Source organism: Triticum urartu, chromosome 1 (assembly GCF_003073215.2).
Source record: "Triticum urartu cultivar G1812 chromosome 1, Tu2.1, whole genome shotgun sequence".
NCBI classification, from domain to species: domain Eukaryota; kingdom Viridiplantae; phylum Streptophyta; class Magnoliopsida; order Poales; family Poaceae; genus Triticum; species Triticum urartu.
In genome coordinates, this window is record NC_053022.1 from 478,534,213 (window position 1) to 478,553,977 (window position 19,765).

The window sequence follows — 19,765 nt, forward strand, 5'->3', positions numbered from 1 at the left end:
CCCTTCCTAGCACTCTCTTGTGCTTGAGAAAACCTAGCCCTCTTCTCTCCTGCCGGATTGGAGATTATCTTCACAAGAGTTGACCATTGAGGGTATATATCATCAGCTAGATAGTATCCTTTGTTATAATGGTGGCCATTGATCTCAAAGTTGACCTCTGGGTAGTTTCCTTATGCAAGCCTTCCAAATATTGGAAAGCGTTGAAGCACATTGATATCATTGTGAGAACCAGCCATGCCGAAAAAAGAGTGTCAAATCCAGAGATCTTGTGAAGCCACAATTTCAAGTATGACAGTGCAACCTTTGACATGCCCCTTGTACTGCCCCTGCCAAGTAGATGGACAGTCCTTCCACCTTTGGTGCTGCATACAATCTATACTACCAAGCATCCCGGAAAGCCCCTATCTGCATTGATCACCAACAACCGGGATGTATCCGCAACATTTGGCTGTCTCGGGTACTCGGCCCAAACACTACTACCGCAACCTTGCAGAACTTGTACAATGATGCAAGGCATGTGGACATACTCATCAATAAAATCACCGAGAATTCCGTATGCAAACATCCGAATAGTTGCAGTGCATTTTTTATAAGAGGAGAAGCCAACCTTTCCAAGGGCATCCTCCTTGCATACGAAATAATCATCATGCGCCATCACTCCCTCCCAAATATGGTTGAACACATGTCTCGCCATCCGGAAGCGGCCCCGCAAAAGCATGGGGTTGAATAATGGGTACGTGCACTGAAAGTAATCGGCGAAGAGTAGGCAATGGTCGATCTCTCTATTGCAGTTCAACGCCGGAGCATGGCCCGGGATCGATCCCCTAAACCTCAACCACTGCCTAGCAATGTGGTACTGACGACCATAGTTGTATCCACAAAATCCTTATCATTCGATGAACACATGAAAATTTTGAAAAAAGAACTCATCCCACTATCCATGATACCCTGCGGGCGAGACGTCGAACACCTTGCAGGCGTGGTGGAAAAACAGGGCGGTGAAGTGCCCCGGGCCTATTCCCCATACAAGCAGCTGGTCTGTCAAAGTGGAGGCGACCGTGGAGACAGAAGGTGAGGGGGCGACGCAGACATGGAGGTGTTAAGACGACATCGAAAACAAGTAACCAACATTGGCAACAACAGGCATCGAATGCAGCATGAAGGTGGGGGAAGAGTGTGGATGCGGGCGGCGGCCTGGGCAGTGTCCAAGCAGCCAAAAGTGGGAGGCGGCGCAGATGGCAACATGGCCAGAGGGGTCGATTGTGGAGGAAGCGAGAGGGAAGAATGGGCATCATGTCACTAATGGACGAGAAAGGGGAAGGATAAGGGTGGGCGTTGTGTGCATCCACACCGACACAAACCCAACCAAAATTTGGGCCAGAAATGGATCGCCAGCAGGCAAAAAAAGACACGTCCATTTGCGTTAGCGGTTGGGCCAAGATTTTTGTCTGTCTGCTTGATTTGATTTAGCCCAAGCCATGTTCTATTTGAACTGACATTTCAGTCAATGTAACCAGGCCGGGAGTACGAGTGAAGGATGGCACGTCCGAGGTGGCCTCAATGCACAACTTTAATAGCAAGAACGACCAATCTGCTGGATTACCGGGACCAACAAACATACTGCTTATAGTATCGGCACACTAGTACTCTCACTCCTAGAATTGCTGATTTGTTTTTATTATAACACCGGAGAGCCGAAGCCTCCAAGCTCATACAAATTGATCCACCGATCCACCACAATAAGATGGTTTGTACACAAATTAATTGATCGACTGGTTTTCTTTCCTTAGTCTGATGAGACTCTCATACTTCAGAGGGTTTTCGCGGAATCCTTACCACACCATTTTCTGAAGAGTTAACCAAACATGAGAATTAGAAAGTACAGTAGTGTAATTCTTAAAGCAGAATATGTGAGATCACAAGCACACCTCATTGCAAAGGAAGACTCTTATGGGTGTATTCAACATCCTTGTCACCATTCACCACTTGCCCTTTCCCTCGTAAGAGCCTACATGTCAAAAATCAATCGATCCAACAATCAGTATTCTTTCATGTTCATTGCATTTTGTTTCAAAAATAATAAAATTTATTAGCTATAGTAGAACAAGTAATAAAAGACTGAACCACCAGCGCAGTTTTAGTATTGATATGTAGTCCTTTTGCTATCACGAAAGCTAATTACTCCTATTTAATTGGGAGGTTTATTCTAGCTATATGATTTGTGATTGCCACCTGTTGACTACATTAGATGCAAGGATGACAGTTTCTTCATTACAATGCTTATGAGATAATTAGAAAGCTACTTAAGATTTACAAATTGACCAAAACATGGCAGTATTGCAGTTGGTTAAAAGTAATGTTTTTGCAGCTATAAGAGCAAAATCTAACTAGAACCAGCAAAGATTCAAAATCTAATAGAACCAGCGAAGATTCAAATGATGAACAGCTTGCACTGCACAGTAGAACAACGACATAGCTAAGGGGATGTACAATCTCCCAGAAGACATAGCAGTATGGGAGGACATGTTGATCATACTAGCCATGGATGGGATTAAAACCTAAATGCAATTAAAAAATCAGATAGTTTATCTATTTGTTAGTAGATCTAAATAGCCATAACTATTTAATTTGCAGTCCCCTAAATTCCTATAGATGGACAGTTTAAATTACTTGAATATCAAAATTGGAGTCCAGTTATTAAAATGTTCTTAAATTACTTCAGAACTTAGGCATCAACTTCCCGGATTAATTTGGAGTAGGTCTGTACTGTTCAATAGCAAATATATTTCATGTCTGTTCAGTAGCTTAGTGACATGATTAGTCTAACATATAATCTTATCCCTACAAAGTTTGGTTGATTGGACTATCAATTTTTGAAGATACAGCAATGGACATAACAAAGGGACTACATAGAATAGCCAGTTAGCAACATACCATCGTGTAGTTAAAAGACCTTCAACACCCACAGGTCCACGTGCATGTATACGGCCTGTACTTATGCCAACCTATTTAAGATATTCCAAAGGATTAAAGATGCAGACATAGTAGTAAATTATCAAAAAAATAACATATAATGTTAGAAGTACCTCAGCACCGAGTCCAAAACGAGCACCATCAGAGAATCTTGTACTCGCGTTGTATAATACGGCAGCACTATTGAAATTTTACAAGTAAAAAGTATCGTTAGACACTTAATCATCACAGAATATCAAAGTGAGCTGTAGCACAAACAATGAAATAAGGTATCTGTTGCCTCAAACTGTACAAGATCTAAAATTGAAGACATGGACTTGTTCAGAAATACCTATCAACTTGACGTAGAAAGGTCTCTGCTACTTTATCATCTGTAGTGACCACACAGTCTGTATGTGCACTGAAAATAGGACAAACAACAGAGAGAAATTGGTTAAAACCAAATCTCAGTTTTCCTGAATATACTTAGAAATCGAATCGGGGAGACAGACTATAGAATAACTCTTAAGCTACCTTCCATAGCGATGTATATGGTCAATTGCTGATTGTACATCATCAACTATCTCAACTGTGCAAGCCATAGAACTGTACTCCAGATGTAATGAATCTGCTTTCGGGTAGCCCAATACTTTATGCGCAACAGGCCCGCAATAAAGATTAACTCCTGCGATATATCATTAGTTAAAACAGGAGAATCATCAATCCACATGTCTCTAAAGTATTTTGTTTGACTGTACTGACTGAACCAAACCTCACATGCTTTAAGTGGAAGAACAAAAATCACAAGGACTAATAGAATATGATGCACCTAAAATTACAAACATTTACCAAGCTACAACCAATCATCTAGTACTCTGCTAGCAAGCAGCAATTATGCAAAAAGCTAAGGAATTGCATATATTGGATGTATCTAGCACTGAAATACATCTAGATACATCCATTTCAGCGACAACTAATTCCGGACGGAGGTCGTACTTGCTAAGTGGATTATTAGATTTGGCAAGCACAGTGAAGGTAGCTGTTATTCTGATTCAGAATACATTTTTTCCCAAACTGGTATAATCCTGTTTTCCGTTACTTCCATACTAGAAACGAGCGGTTCAAGAGCGCAAAAAAAGAGAGAGAAATGGGAGAATCGAGTTCAATACACTGCCAGGAAACCCATTGTGAAGCCATGGTTCAGGAGTTACCTATGTAACAAAAATCTCACAGGACAATAGCATCCTAGTTTGAACTTTCCTACAGACCTTGGAAGTTCAAACTACAATTGTAGATGTCAGGTTCTACAAGATTAATGTTTGGCAATTAATTCCTTCTACACGATACTGTTAATAACAAACATAATCATAAGCGGATGATAATACTGTGAAATGTGAATGTAACATTTCCACTCAACTGAATACTAAAAGTGAGTGAAAGATAGTGTCAACTCTTGAATGGACACTATATATGAATCAACCAAAAAAGATACAACTACAGTGAATGAGAGCAAAAGATAAACCTGCTGTCTTGAGTGCTACTAGTATGTCATTAAGTTCTGGAGTCTTCATAAGATCTTTATGAACAAGCAACGTCTCCTACAGACAATACAGCCAAAATCAGTCAACATATAAAAATAGAATGGAAAACTACAATCAAGACAAAAAATGTTAGAAGAAAAAACTACCAAGATTAGTAGGTAAATCTTCTGCGGCAAAGAAAAGGGTGATTGATGGGAATACATTGCGATATCAAGAGATTAACAGTGAAGCAGGCATGACACAAACATATGATTATCAATTGCAAACAATATTTTTACATTCAACATTGGGAACATAAAATATATTGTTTGCATTTTATGTCCTGACACTGAATGTACTCCCTCCGTTCCAAATTACTCATCGTGGTTTTAGTTCAAATTTGAACTAAAACCACGACGAGTAATTTGGAACGTGTTAGAAAACGTGAGGAAGAGAGAATGACCGAACAGTTTTCTGTATTGAGGAGGAGAGAGATATATACAAGGTTACATGGGCCTGGGCCTCACTCTAGACTATGGGCCTGGGCCTGTACAAGACAAACACAACATATATACTTAACACCCCCCTTCAAACTTAGGGTGGGTCAGGAGCATCTGATACACCAAGTTTGAGAGTGTGAAACCTATGCTGATCTCTAGTTTGTGCCTTGGTGAAGAAATCTGCGACTTGAAGCTCTGATGGGACATATTGTAGCTTGACAGTGGATTGTTGACAATGAGATCGAGTGAAAAAGGCATCCACACCAATGTGTTTGGTCAACCCATGCTTGACTGGATCATTAGCAATCTGAATAGCAGCAGTGTTGTCACAAAGAAGAGGTGTTGGTGTATGACATAAGACACCAAGATCATCCAATAGCCAGCGAAGCCATACAATCTCTGCTGTAGTAGTAGAGAGAGCCCTAAGCTCTGCCTCGGCGCTGGAGCGAGACACAGCAGTTTGCTTCTTTGATTTCCATGCAATGAGAGATGTACCAAGAAATATGCAATAGCCAGTGACCGAGCGACAATCAATAGGATCACTCGCCCAAGTGGAATCAGAGTAAGCATGAAGCTGGAGCTGACTGGAATTAGCATAGAACAAGCGACGAGATGTAGTTCCCCTTAAATACCTAAGGACTCGGAATAGGTGACCATGATGAACTGAGGTGGGAGCACAGACAAATTGACTGAGAATATGGACTGCATGTGCGATGTCAGGTCTGGTCACTGTGAGGTACACTAGACTGCCGACAATGTGACGATAGCGAGAGGGATCCTCAAGAGGAGTGCCATCAGTAGGACGCAACTGCAGATGAAGCTCCATAGGTGTAGCAGCAATGCGCGTGTCAGTGAGACCTGAGCGAAGAATCAAATCGTGAGTGTACTTTTGCTGGGGGATATAGTAACCATCATCAGTATGCTCAACCTCAATCCCGAGAAAATAGCTGAGAGACCCCAAATCTGACATCTGGAATTGTTCACTCAATTTTTTCTTAACAAAATCAATATACCCAACATCATCTCCAGTGATCAACATGTCATCTACATAAAGTAGAAGCAATGTACGGCCATGCTCAGATGTATGAATGAAGAGTGCAGGGTCATGTTCACAAGGAGAAAAACCGGCAGCTTGAATCACAGAACTAAACCGCTCAAACCAGGCACGAGGGGCTTGCTTAAGCCCATAAAGAGCCTTTCGAAGACGACAAACATGACCTGATGGAACCTTGATACCTGGAGGTGGCTGCATATATACTTCCTCATGTAAATCACCATGAAGGAAGGCATTCTTCACATCCATGTGGGAAATTTTCCATGACCGAGTAGCAGCCACAGCAATTAGAGTTCGAACTGAAGTCATGTGAGCAACAGGAGCAAATGTCTCATCATAATCTTTCCCATGAGACTGCTGAAAACCTCTTGCAACAAGGCGAGCCTTGTAGCGTTCCACAGAACCATTTGACTTGGTTTTAACCTTATACACCCATTTGCAAGTGATAGGGACTGAACGAGGAGGTAATGGTACCAAATCCCATGTACCAGTACGCTCTAAGGCTGCAAGCTCCTCAGACATAGCCAGTTGCCACTCAGGTGACACAACTGCCTCCTGATAGGTACTAGGCTCAGAAACAGCCCCTGCATATAAGTCCTTTTTGTATCGCGTTGCTAGCAGAAGAGCCGTCAGTGCAAGGGATCAGTACAGTACTGGCTGGAGGAGTAGAAGACAAAGGCATAGATGACTGCGTGTCACATGGAACTTTAGAACGACGAGTGTAATGGAAAGTATTGACTGGAGGAGTAGAATAACGACGAGTGTAATGGAAAGGAAGACTATCTAGAGGTGGAGCTAGTGGAAGAGAGAAAGGAGCTGGTGAGGAAGGAGATGAAACATGTGGTGGAGATGGTTCTGATGTTAGGACAGAGGAAGGTTGTTCAGCTATGGACTCATCTAAAAAGATAGGTGGAAGTGAAAGAAACGAGGTAGACTCTAAAGAAGTTGAGGATGATGGTTTAGTGGAAGGGGAATAGAAGAAGGGTTGATCCTCAACAAAAGTGACATCGCGAGAAAAGCGAATGCGGCGAGCAGAAGAATCATAGCAACGGTAGCCCTTATGTTCAAGACTATATCCAAGGAAGACACACTGAGCAGACTGAGCAGTCAACTTGGTACGCTCACGAGGTGCTAAAAGAACATAACAAGTACAACCAAAGACACGGAGGTGGTCATACGTGGGAGGAGAACCAAACAAAACCTCACCAGGACACTTGCCCTCAAGGCGAGTAGAAGGTTGGAGATTGATAAGATAAACAACAGTTGAGATAGCTTCACCCCAAAAATGAGTGGGGACAAAGGAAGAAATCAGAAGGGTACGAGCTGTCTCAACAATATGGCGATGCTTACGCTCAGCAACGCCATTCTGAGCATGGGCACCAGGGCACGAAAGCTGAGGGAGAGTACCCTCAGATGAGAGAAACTCGCGAAAAGCAGTAGATAGATACTCCCCCCCGAGTCAGAACGAAAAACACGAACAACACTGGAAAACTGAGTATGGACCATATGTACAAAAGCCTTATATATAGAAAACAACTCAGAACGATGCTTCATAAAATACCCAAGTATTCGAGAGTGATCATCAACAAATATAACATAATGTTTGTGACCACCTTTCGAAACAAAGGGAGAGGGACCCCATACATCAGAGTGCACTAAATCAAAAGGATGACTAGAATGAAGTAGTGCTGGAAGAGTATGGAAGTTGTATTGTTTCCCTAGCTACAACCCTTACAGTGGAAACCAGCATCTATAACACGACCCAAAACACCTTGACAAGGGGATAAACGAGAACCACACAAGTGACCTAAGCGATGGTGCCACTGGGCAAAAGAAAACGACGAAGTGGATCTTGATGTTGATGCAGCCATCCGGAACGCGGATGTGGTGGAAGCTGAAGGAAGGTGTAAGGTGTCAAGGATGTAGAGGGATGTGGATCCTCTACGGCGATGGCCAGTTCCAATGACCCTCTTGCTCTGACGGTCCTGCACATAACAAAATGAGTCATCAAAACCAACAAAGTAGTTCATATCAGCAAGCTGGCCAACAGACATAAGATTCATGGACAATAGCTCTGGAGCAAAGGAGATGGCAGAAACAGAAAACTTGGATGTGCAAAGAGAACCCTGATGAGTAATAGAATAAGGTGTACCATCAGCAGTCTGAACAGAGGCACCATCCTGCACTGGCTGGCAAGACACAAGCTGAGAGCGATCATAGGTCACATGGAAAGAAGCTCCAAAGTCCAGAACCCAAGGCTAGGTTGTAGCAACAGCGGGCTGAGAGAGAACAGATGCAGAAGCACCCCTTGCTTGCTGCTGATAAGGAGCCTGGGGTGCACGACGCTGCTGATTGAGGGCCCGTCTAGCCTGAAACTCAGCTAACAGCTCTGGATGAAGCTTGAAACAACCATCTCTGTGGTGTCCTGCCTTCTTGCAGAACGAGCAGACGACAGCTGAAGGTGTGGCCTTGGAGGCACCTGGCCGCTGAGGAAAAGCCAGAACACTAGCGTGTAGAGTCTGCGCAGAAGTAGCCCCAAGAGAACGGAGACGAGTCTCCTCAGCGATCAAGCTAGCAAGTGCCTCTGTCAAGGTGGGAGGAGTCGTACGACCAAGCAATTGAGTGCGAATGTTCTCAAAGTCTGGCTTGAGACCCATCACAAACTGAAACATGAGAGTCTGATGGTCATACTTTTCCTTCGCTGCACATGACTCACAACCAGAATTACCCTTTGGAACCATGGAACCTAGCTGCCCAGTGATGCGAGTGAAAGCTCCATAGTACTCTTCTATGGACATGTCTTCTGGCTGCCGAGTGTTGTGTAAATTCTGCAACAAGGAGAAATGAAGTGCACTGCTGGGCTGAAGGTAGCGCTGCTCAAAGTACTTCCATATCTCTTTAGCTGAAGTGTGATGCTCAAGACTCATTCGGAGTGAGGGTTCAACACCCAGAATTAAAACTCCCATCACACGATCATTGATCTTTTGCCAAGACTTCCTTGCTGCATCATCATTTGGACTAGGTGGATCATCTGTCAGATGAGAAACAAAACCAGCTGTCCTCAAGACAGTCCGGGCAGAAAATGCCCATTCCCTGTAGTTTGAACCATCAAGCTTGATATCTATGATCAAAGAACCAAATCCGAAATCATTTCTTGCCATAGTGGTGAGCGGTCAGCAGCTGGAAACACCCAATCTGATAGCAGCTGCAGGCAGCAACAAGAGAAGAGCAGCAGACAGCCACAAACAGAAGCTGGATCTGGATCTCACTGGATAGAAGGTGGAGCTTGTTGGATCTTGCTGGATAGAAGGGGAACGCCTGGAGCTTGCTGTAGAGCAGGGAAGGCACCAAGAGCTTGCTGGAGATGGCTGCTGGAGAGCAGGGGAAGTATTCTCACAGAGTAGCTGTGAGGACACACAGAGGAGCTGCTGGAGAGCAGCTCCTACAGGTTGATGACGAAGATGGGATGGGGCAGCGATGTGGATGTCTCCTCACCAGACAGATCCGCCTGAATCACCTCACCGGCGGCGATTTCATGGGTGGCGGCTGGAAGAGGGACTAGGGTTTGGTCCTGGTCTGATACCATGTTAGAAAACGTGAGGAAGAGAGAATGACCGAACAGTTTTCTGTATTGAGGAGAGAGATATATACAAGGTTACATGGGCCTGGGCCTCACTCTAGACTATGGGCCTGGGCCTCACTCTAGACTATGGGCCTGGGCCTGTACAAGACAAACACAACATATATACTTAACAGAACGAAGGGAGTATATCAGAACACGTGAGTGAGCGTCTGATCAGGTTGCTAGCTGGAGCAAGCTGATGTGCTTTGCAGGCCTGCCCACCAGCTTTTGAGGCTCAAACTCCATCAGGTGGGTACTCATGTTTTTCCTTATTCGGGAAATGCCACTAGAGGCTAGCCCCAGATTGGTCGAGTTGACAGGATCAACAATTTAAATAAGTTTTTTATTGGCAACAGAAAACTGCAGCCATTATCAACAAGCAGAATTTAAAGAATATATATATAGTTCATTGCTTCACGGTAAAAGATGCTCTATGAAGTACTTAAAACCTCAAACCAACAAAACAAGCTATCCAATGCAATTATATGCTACTCCCTCCGTTCACAAATATAAGATGTTCCAACTTTTTCCTGAATTGGATGTATATAGACACGTTTTAGTGTCTTTGTTCACTCATTTCAGTCTGTATGTAGCCCATATTGAAATATCCAAAACATGTTATATTTGTCAACGGAGGGAATATCAAATTAGACAAGTACCATTGCGTTGCAGGCAGCTGGGTAATCAATTTTTGCATCCATCACAATACGTTTTGCCATATCCATGTCTGCTGATTTGTCAATATATACATGACAAACACCATCTGCACAGGGGATGCAAAGACTTATTCAATACAAACTCAAATCTTAAACAGCAGTCTAAGAATTTAACATTTTAGAAAGCAGTAGTAGCAGCAACAATAATGTTCATTAAGAGAATACCAGCATGGCCAAGAACAGGAATCTTTGTTGATGATTTGATTTGAGCAACAAGCTTATTACTCCCTCTTGGAATGACAAGATCAATGACATCATCATGCTGTATGGTGTTATATGTTTATTAGGCATATTGGTAGAATAATTATTTAGATAATAGAAACGAATGCTCACCTTTAGCAAATCCGCAATTTCATCTCTAGTTGTAATAAGGCCAATCAATTTTTCACCAACATTGTCAGGAATAGCATTGGTTATAACCTGTAAACAATGAATAGATATTTTAAGGACACTAAAGGCTACAATAGTATACCATGCCAAAAGGAAGCTACTACATAGGAAAAGATAATACCTTATGCAATATTGCGTTTGATCTCATTGCTTCTTTTCCACCTTTTAGGAGAAGACCATTACCACTTCGAATGGCTAAAGACGCAATCTAAACAATGGTGTTCAAACCAAGCTGCTTAATATACTTGAGTACAAACCAAATGCAAGCATGTGGATTATAGAAAAAATAACTAAAGTACATCAACAACAAACAATACCTGGACTAAGGCATCAGGTCGGGACTCAAAAATAATCAATAGAACACCCAAAGGGCAAGATGTTTTCTCAAGAACTAAACCATCAGCAACCTGAAAAAATAAACCGATGCGTTCAAACATGGAAGCTTTTCCCAGAGTTCCAATGTGTAGTTCAAATATAAGCACTCACCTCTGTCCTTTTCAGTATCTCGTTAATAGGGTCTTCCATATTCGCAAGAGTGCGAACAGATTTGGCAAGGCTTGCTATCTACAAATGATGAATATAAGCAGGATCAACCAATAAATAATATCCAAAAATGAAAAGAAGCAAGTGTCACCTATCTAACAAATCAATTTAGTTCTAACAAGCAAGACTATCCAACTGCCTACCTTTCCTGGTTTCAGAGTCAATCTAGAAACCAAAGCACTCTCATACCCAGCCTCATGTGCTGCTGCTAAATCTGCTTCATTCTCGGATCTAATTAAATCCTCATTTGCCTCTAAAGCATCCGCAACATCTAATAACATTTTCTTGCGCTCCTCTGATGACAAATTCTGTTTCAGGTATCCATACAATATAGAATCAGTATCACGAACCAGGCAAAAAAGAGCGAAAAGACAGTATGGACCGTTCAATGAGCAGGAAATTTGTACGAGAAAAAAATATACCTGTAGACGCCTTGAACAATCCCGTGCAGCGACAGCCATTTCACGGACACTGGTGTCCTTGGATGGTTCCCACAAACTTGCATTTTTATGAAAAAGGGTACCAATTTTTTCCCCACGGAGAACTTTAACAAGGCTCTGAGATGCACATCCACTTCAAGAACAGTAAACAAGTCAAATTACTCTGCCATTCACCGGGAAAACAAAAATAGCTTGCAAAAAATGGAGTTTACTACTCATTATTTGGGTTTGAAGCATTGGTAGCTCTTTAAGAAAAAAAAACAGAAATGCAATTATCAAGCTTCTTTACTTAACAATAATTTCAGACCATGTTCAGACAGTAAGCATCACAAGAAAAATTACAATAGCATGCAGGGTGCATGGGTCTCAAAAGCAAATACATTTTCGGCAGATTTATCATGGTGTTATAATCAGAACTGTTCGTCATTAATATAAAAATAACTAAATATTGGACTTCATATGTTATTTCAGATTTATTGTTAACATGGTTTAAACTTTCAACTGACTCTTTTAAGGTCCTTGATGAGTGTCAAATTATATGACTTAACTGTAATATTAGCAGTGAATTGATTCAATAAGATCTGGTGTCTATGGAATCAGAATTGCAAGTAGCCAAATGGCACATTATTGCTTGCATATGATGCACAAATAAATACCATAGAATGTGTGAAGTATATATATGAGCAATGCTAGGCATCAATATTTCACATGCAATAAAAAAGGCAAATATTCAAGTTACCTTGTAATAACAACAGGTACACCACCCGTTGAAGCCCACACAGCAGCTTGGACTTTAGCTGTCATGCCACCTCTACCAACACGGGACTTGTCTCCAAAAGTAATTTCATGATAATGCTTTTCCTTGATATAAGTATGTATTAACTTTGATGAAGGTTCACTTGGTGGACCGCTGTAGAGGCCATCCACATCACTAAGCAGAACAAGGAGATCAGCTTTCAGTTCCAATGCCAGTAGACCTGCCAAACTGTCATTATCCCAGAATATACCAGATGAATCCTGTAACAGAATTGTTGTTGATGAACATCACAATGAAAATGATGGAAGGTATTGAAACTGGAAAGACATGGATTTTTATGTATGCAAACAATCAAGCTCAAACTGTACAGGTAAGCACAATATCGCTATTACAGGGTAATGTATTGTACAATACGCACCTCGTATGGAGCCTTCCTCGTACTGATGGCATCATTTTCATTAAATATTGGAATAACTCTAAGCTCTAATAATGACTCGACAGTTTCGCGGAGTCGCTCCCGGAAATTTGAATTGTCGAAGTCACTATCTGTCACGAGAAGTTGTGATGATGACACATCAAGCTGCAACATGAGAGGTTTGATGTTACAAACAGACACACAAGGTACCAATTTCTTCCAAGTAAAGTTGATGCCAGGCTAAATAAACACACTTGGGTAAACAACATGTCATAGAGTGCCATCAGCCCACTCTGACCAACAGCAGCGCAGGCCTTCCCGTCCAGCTCCATCTGTGGCTTCTGCAGATCAGCAAAGCTGCTATTGACGAGCTTGCGGTACCTGAGCCGCTGTCGCCCCACACCAACAGCGCCCGAGGTGACCATAATCACCTCATATCCTTGAGCATTAAGATCCTTGACCTACATTGCCATTTAGCTGATTCAGGATTCGCTTCAGACTGCATATATACAGAGTAGAGAAGGTAGGAGATGAGAATGTTACCTGCTCGCACAGGGCTCCAATCCTGCCCAAAGCCAGTCTTCCATCATTTCTGGTGATAACTGCAGTGCCCACCTGACATCCAAAAAAAGGAATTAATAGAAAATAAAAGTGATAGGGACAAGGATTCCATCTACGTCTCCTGTGTTGCATCTTTGACTAGATTCCTTAAGCGTATCTAAGATGCTCTCCCAGAATGGACCACTTTGAGGCGAGCCAGCAAAACTGACAAAGGTACTGTTCTTTTTTCCAAACATAACAAGGAAACACAGTTCTACCCTTTACACCATAGATTTCCATGAAAACACGTATCTGAACAACGAAATCACGAACTAAAGAGGTCCTCCCATTTAACGAAATTTGAGAAACATCCCAAAATTCCTCTCCGCCTTTCTATCATCCATTTCCATCTGACACAAATCACCTTTTCCCATCTGACGCGAATCACCTTTCCCCTGAAGCTGTTCCGATGCCTGGTTACGGAAGGCCCCAAACATCCTGGGCGCCTCAAAAGTTTATTCATGACGAGAACTCCGCCATCAACGCGTCAGAGTTAAAACCCAAACCCCAGGCATAACCCCTCCGCCCCCCGCCCTCCCCGAGAACAAATCACGAGAACTCTACACGATTACTCCTCGATTCGATGCAGATAGGCCTCGGAGAGACGCAGCAATGCGGCGCAGAGCAGCAGCTTAGATCTAGCAGAGACGGGCTGATAAATTAGTCAAACAAACAAACAGACAAATCAACCTTGATGATGATGCGCTTCACGTCCTTCATGAAGCTCCGGTTGGGGTCGGCGCCGGCCATGGCCGCGGGCGGAAGTGGGCTGGCTCGGCGCGCCGCCTCTCCCTTCTCTCTCGCTCGCCCCTCCCTCTCTTATCTGCAGTGAGTTTTTTCCTCGTCGCCTCGTCGCCGCAGCCGCGATGTGTGGGGGGGTCAGAAAAGGGAGGGGGATAGAGCCGAGCGGTTTTAAAGGGGGGGTTGGTTCCGTGAGCGTGGCGAGGGGCGCAGAAACCCCAGCTCCAGCTGCTTGCCCAACGAACCCCCCCGTGATCCTCTGCGTCCGCCGCCGCCGCCGCCCCGTGCCCCGTTGGCGTGCGTGCCGCGCGCGTCACCCCACCTTCGACGGAGGAGACGCGGGGTGGAGTGCCCCACGGAGGCCGCTGGCCGTCCGATCTCTTGTGGGATGGAGCGCACGATGCAGCACGTATAGAGTTTTTTGGTAGGTCGCTGGAGTATATCTCCTGACTGAGAGATGGCGTGTATCTCTTGGAGTATATCATCTCTTCTGGGTCCAGGTTCAGGTTCGGGTCCACACCTGGCACGGGGAAACGTATGTCGAGTGACGAGACGAGCCGAGTGAGTCGGGAAAACCTTGGATTAGCGGGTCCCTACACTTCTTTAGAACCTATAGACATGTTTGGCGCACCGAGAAAAAGGACGATCCCAACTGGATTCAGCCACCTCGAGGGCCCCTAGGCTGTCGTCGCCGACCAGCGCCGCCCCGCCCTCTACTCAGCCTTCGACGAGGGCCGCATCGCCGCTGCCAACGCGCCTTACTAGTCCCGCTGGTAGTCAAAGCATGAAGCATGCTGCTCTACAGTCGCAACTTCATCGTCGACGTTGATCAACACTGGTGGGAAAACATGGCATTCGTCGGCTTCATATGAAATTTGGCGTCGCAAGGGCGCAACATAAGTGTCCAACATGCCCATGGGCACTGGATGGAAGTTGATGGAGCGAAACTGGTTGAACCTCACTGTGTGCTTTGGCATCTCCTACAATGGGTTCCGCGTGCCCTCGACTAATGCAGGGCTAGGCGGTTAACGGGCCAAGGCCGAGCTCTCCACGTTGTCGCCAAGACCGGGTACAAGAAGTCGATGTTGATCCAAATGGCCATTGTGCCCTTCGGCCACAAGAGAATCGCGTCGAGAGAGAGTTCTGCGATAGGGTATGGCAATACTCCCATTGGGTTGAGGAGGATGCGTAAGGATGAATAATTGTCGACACAGAGTACTCACGCTGACCTTAAAAAATGTAGCCTTCTCCACATCAAGGTATGGGGCATGCTGCTCTACGGTCTCAACTTCCTCGACGACATTGATCGACGCGAGTACAGGAAGTCGACATTCGATGGCTTCGCAAGGGCACATGCGTGCAACGTACAAGTACGACATGTTTGACACGCCCATGGGCAATCACGTGATGAAAGCTGATGGAGAAGATGGTGGAGCGAGAGTGGTTGAACCTTGGTGAGGACTTTGGCATCTCCTAGGGGGTGCCATGTGTCCTCAACTAACGCTAAGCTAGGCGGTTAGCGAACTCGAGGTCGGACTCTTCATGTTGTCGTCGAAACCGGATACAAGAAGTCAAAGTTGATCCACATGGCATGGTGCCCCTCAGCCTCTGGCGGCACGACGTTGTTGCCATCACCTGTATGGGCTCGATCAAGAACGCCTCCTTCATGCTCACGAATTCATAAATATTGTCATACATCCCCTGTATGCCACCACAGATCAGCGTGGCGAACAAGGCCGCCACCTGAAGGTTCATACGCTCTCTTTACCAACATGCAGCCAACCGCACAGTTAGAGCAACTATACAAGAGTCGCCATATCAGATTGATCGCCATAATAACGATTTGTATGGGAACTGCCACCGAAATGGGCGGTTTAGCAGAGTCTTTATACGCCCCTCAGACTGCATAATTTACGGAGGCCGCTGCAAACTAAGCGTGCGAGTCTCCATATTTGAAGGTTGGGGGACGCTGATATGTAATGGCCTCCAGAAGCAATCGCTCACATGGGAGGAGGGTTCCAGTCCAACCTCTTCCTTTCGCGCGTCGCTTGGTTAATGTCATTGTCATATACAAGACTGTTGCTTACCCACTACCTATGATGCACTCGCTTTTTCACCGGGAAGAGCGTCAATTAATAGATGTCGCCGCTTTTCTCACCCTTTTCCCAACCCGACGCCCCAAATTCGGGCCTTCTTTTGCCGAAGCGCGCCCATTCGCGCGTATATAAATCTGGGCACCCGGCTCGGCGACGCCACTCCACCCCTATCTCCCCTTCCTCGTCGCCACCACACTCACTCCCATCGCACCCCTTCACATGCGCCACTCTGCCACCATATCATCCCTTTCTCGTCACTACATTCAGCCCCGTCGGACTGCCGAGAGAGATTTTTGGGAAGGGTATAAGACTACTCCCAGTGGGTCGAGGAGCGTGCGCTATATAAGGTTTGGTCAACCATTGGCTTAGAGTGCCTCCCCGTCATCCTCCGCTCCTTTGACCATTGTCGGCGGCCGCCTTGACAAAATGGATCTCGCAGTCACGGCGACCTTCAAAATTTTGGGCTTCTCCTGCATCAAGGCGCCCATGCACTCGTCGACCGCGTAGTGGCGGAAGTCATGGCAGCGTAGCCTCTCTCGTCTGCGAGGTCACTTCCAGACGGAGGAAGAGCATGCATTTCAAATTCTAATAGAGAGCCGTAGTTTAAATGCTTGTCGAACTTCTAGTTGTAACTTTTGTCGAAATCCATTAGAAAAACTTCTATCGCTGAGATGGAAAAGGAAGAGATCTTGTGGCCAGTGTCAAATGGATCCTGTATGGACAAAATTGAATGCTTGGTTTACGACGGCTCTAAATTTGCGCTTCGTCTCGAGGCCTCCATAGTAGTATGAAACACACTTCGCACACGTGATAATACAGCGACTCTCGCTAGAGTTGCCCTTAGCCAGTGACCAGTGACCAGTGACCAGCGTGCACGGCATCTTTTTCACCCGACCCGAGTGAGCGCCACGGAACTAGATGGGCGGGTCGCTGTTGGACGCACCGTACTTGCAACGTGTGTCCGGCGTGACAGCGGCGGAGTGGATCTGGACGCGGTGACGCCGCGGCCGGCGACGTGGATCGTCGCCGTCAGTGGACGACTGTCGCGCACATCTGGCTCCCCGTGCGGCGCGACAAGTGTGAGGCCGCCGGGCCGTGCCTCGCTGTGCGCGCGACAAACATTTTATTGGGATCGCGTGGGTCGGGTCGGGCGGGATCCGTCGCGGTGTGCAACCCGACGATGCGGCTCTGATCGACATCGATCGTGGTCACGCTCGTGCGCCGCTGACACCCCGCCGGAAAGGAAAGGATATCCGCCCACTCATCACGGCCGCGGCGGGGGCTGGCCCCTTCCCGGCGTAAAGCTCGACAGGGCTCGCAGGATTCGCTCGCGTCCGAACAGGTGGCAGACACACCAAAGTTGGCGCAAGACTTTTGGGTTTTGAAGACCCGAAGGGCAGCACGGCTCATCTAGTTGGTTGGCAGTAGCGGGGGAGGCACAAGCTCGCATGTGCTCGGCTCAGAGTAGCACGCACCTAGCTAGGCTCGGCATTTTTCCCTCTCAAACACACGTGAATGGAGAACAAAGAAGTGTGTCTACAAGGAAAAAAGATCATGGATAGTGTGTAGCTCCGCTACGTACTCAATCAAGAATCGTATATCGTCTGACACCAACAAACTGTCGATGATGATTGCGTAACGCCACCAACACGTTCGTGTGGTTCAGGGTGGTGCCATGGCCTTCCATCTTGTGCAGTTTGTGGCCCGTGTCGTGCCGTCGTAGAAGTCGACTCCACCGTCACACTGGATAACCATCTGAGCTTGGCTGCGGCGAATCGTTTGAAGCAACCTCTGAGAGCGCCAGCCGTAACCAGCGGGAGCTTAATTTGTGCTTGATCAACACACGTATGTTGCTTTGCTTCCTTGGTTGGCTGATGAGTGTGGAGTGAGGATTAGATCAATAAGATTATACTCTACATTTGTATACGTGGTGGTTGTCACGGTAGCGACGAGCGCACATGGCAGTTGGTACGGCCGCCGCAACAGAAATTTCAAGTGTCGGACACTTTCTTTGCTTTCTCAGCGCGTGGTAATTGAAAACAAATGCCAAGTTCTAATAGATGTTACGAACCAATATGTGATTAGATGGTTGGAGACTTCGTCAATCTCAAAATGATGTGTCAGTTTAGTCTATCAAAGGTGCTCGCCTGCTCGGTTAGCGTGTACATGCGTGCGTTTATAAAGATGAATGTATGTGCGCATATATGAGCGCCTATGTCTGTACTATGTTTCAAAAAACAAGTTCTAATAGATGTCGTAATGTTAGCATTAAATTATAGCTGGCCAAACGGGCCGAGCCCGCGAGCACGCCGGCACGGCCCGCCATGGGCTAGACACGACACGGGTTAAACGGGCCGGGCCCGGCACGCAGCACGCCTTGGGCCGTGCTTGGGCTGCTAGGCTGAGCACGTGGGCCGGCACGACACGACCTGATTATTTTTTTTAATTTTTTTATATACCTATATAAGGCCTAATACTAGCTCAGTAAGTAAAAATAGGCTAAAAACGCCCCGTAGGCCAAACAGCATGCGGGCCAGTGGGCCTGGCATGCCAATGGGCCGGCCCGATTAGCAGCTGAGTCGTGCCTGGGCTCTAAGGTGCAGGATACGGGCTGGCACGACACGGTCCGTATAGTAATCGTGCCTCAGCGGGTCAGACCGGGCCAGACATGATTACAATCGGCCAGGCTGTTGATGAGGACATTAATACCATTGTTACACCCACAACCCCTGCTGCTATACATACTGGACCAATTACTAGAGCTCGCGCATGCCAATTAAATTATCAGGTACTTTCGTTTCTTGGTAATGATTCTAATACTCATGAGAATATGATGATGTCTAAATTGCATATATATATTTGTCTTGCTTACAAATGAAGGGCCTAGCTTGGACAAGAAGGATGGACATTGGAGCAAGATCAAGCATGGATATGATGGCATGCAGAAGAGGAATAAGAACGGAGTTACAAGTGATAATTTCAGGACTTTGAAGCCACCATAATAAGTGCATGAAGCCTTGGACGAAATATATACAAGATGTCACTTCATAAATTTTGTTCAGAGACTATTATAGGTGTTGCGTCACCTTATGATTGGGTCAGGCCTATGTAATTTCGAAATACTTGAGTATAGGCTGTTTTTAGAATCCGTATGTGTGGGGAAACAAGACATAGAGTTGGTTTCGGACCCCTCCTCCAAGGGCCACGAAATCCCCCCCTCTTTCTTCATATACATAGCCCTTAGGGCACCATTTAGACATTGGGTTTTGTTTATATTAAAAGTTCGTCATAGTTGCAACTTTGCGTACTTCGTTTGTGTTCAACGACCAGACCAAGGCGTCATAGGACCCCACTTTCATCAATAAAGATTTCCTCTTATATTCGCATTATCCCGATTACAATCTCAGTTTCTTGCTTGT

At 45.4% G+C, this 19,765-nt stretch overlaps 1 protein-coding gene across 1 annotated transcript; it reads right to left on the reverse strand.

The window, feature by feature from the left end:
• Positions 1-1,647: 1,647 nt before the first annotated feature.
• On the reverse strand, positions 1,648-14,601 carry LOC125520402 (delta-1-pyrroline-5-carboxylate synthase 1). Its single transcript, XM_048685323.1, has 20 exons — positions 14,200-14,601; positions 13,453-13,524; positions 13,164-13,370; positions 12,913-13,074; positions 12,477-12,754; positions 11,720-11,870; positions 11,441-11,605; positions 11,241-11,318; positions 11,072-11,161; positions 10,876-10,962; positions 10,698-10,784; positions 10,530-10,626; positions 10,308-10,411; positions 4,475-4,550; positions 3,487-3,637; positions 3,305-3,373; positions 3,087-3,153; positions 2,935-3,005; positions 1,929-2,008; positions 1,648-1,847 (listed from the first exon to the last, which is right to left on the reverse strand). Exons 1-19 carry the CDS (start codon positions 14,257-14,259, stop codon positions 1,930-1,932), a joined length of 2,151 nt encoding a protein of 716 aa, XP_048541280.1. The 5' UTR covers positions 14,260-14,601; the 3' UTR covers positions 1,648-1,847; position 1,929.
• Between the last annotated feature and the right edge of the window lie 5,164 nt (positions 14,602-19,765).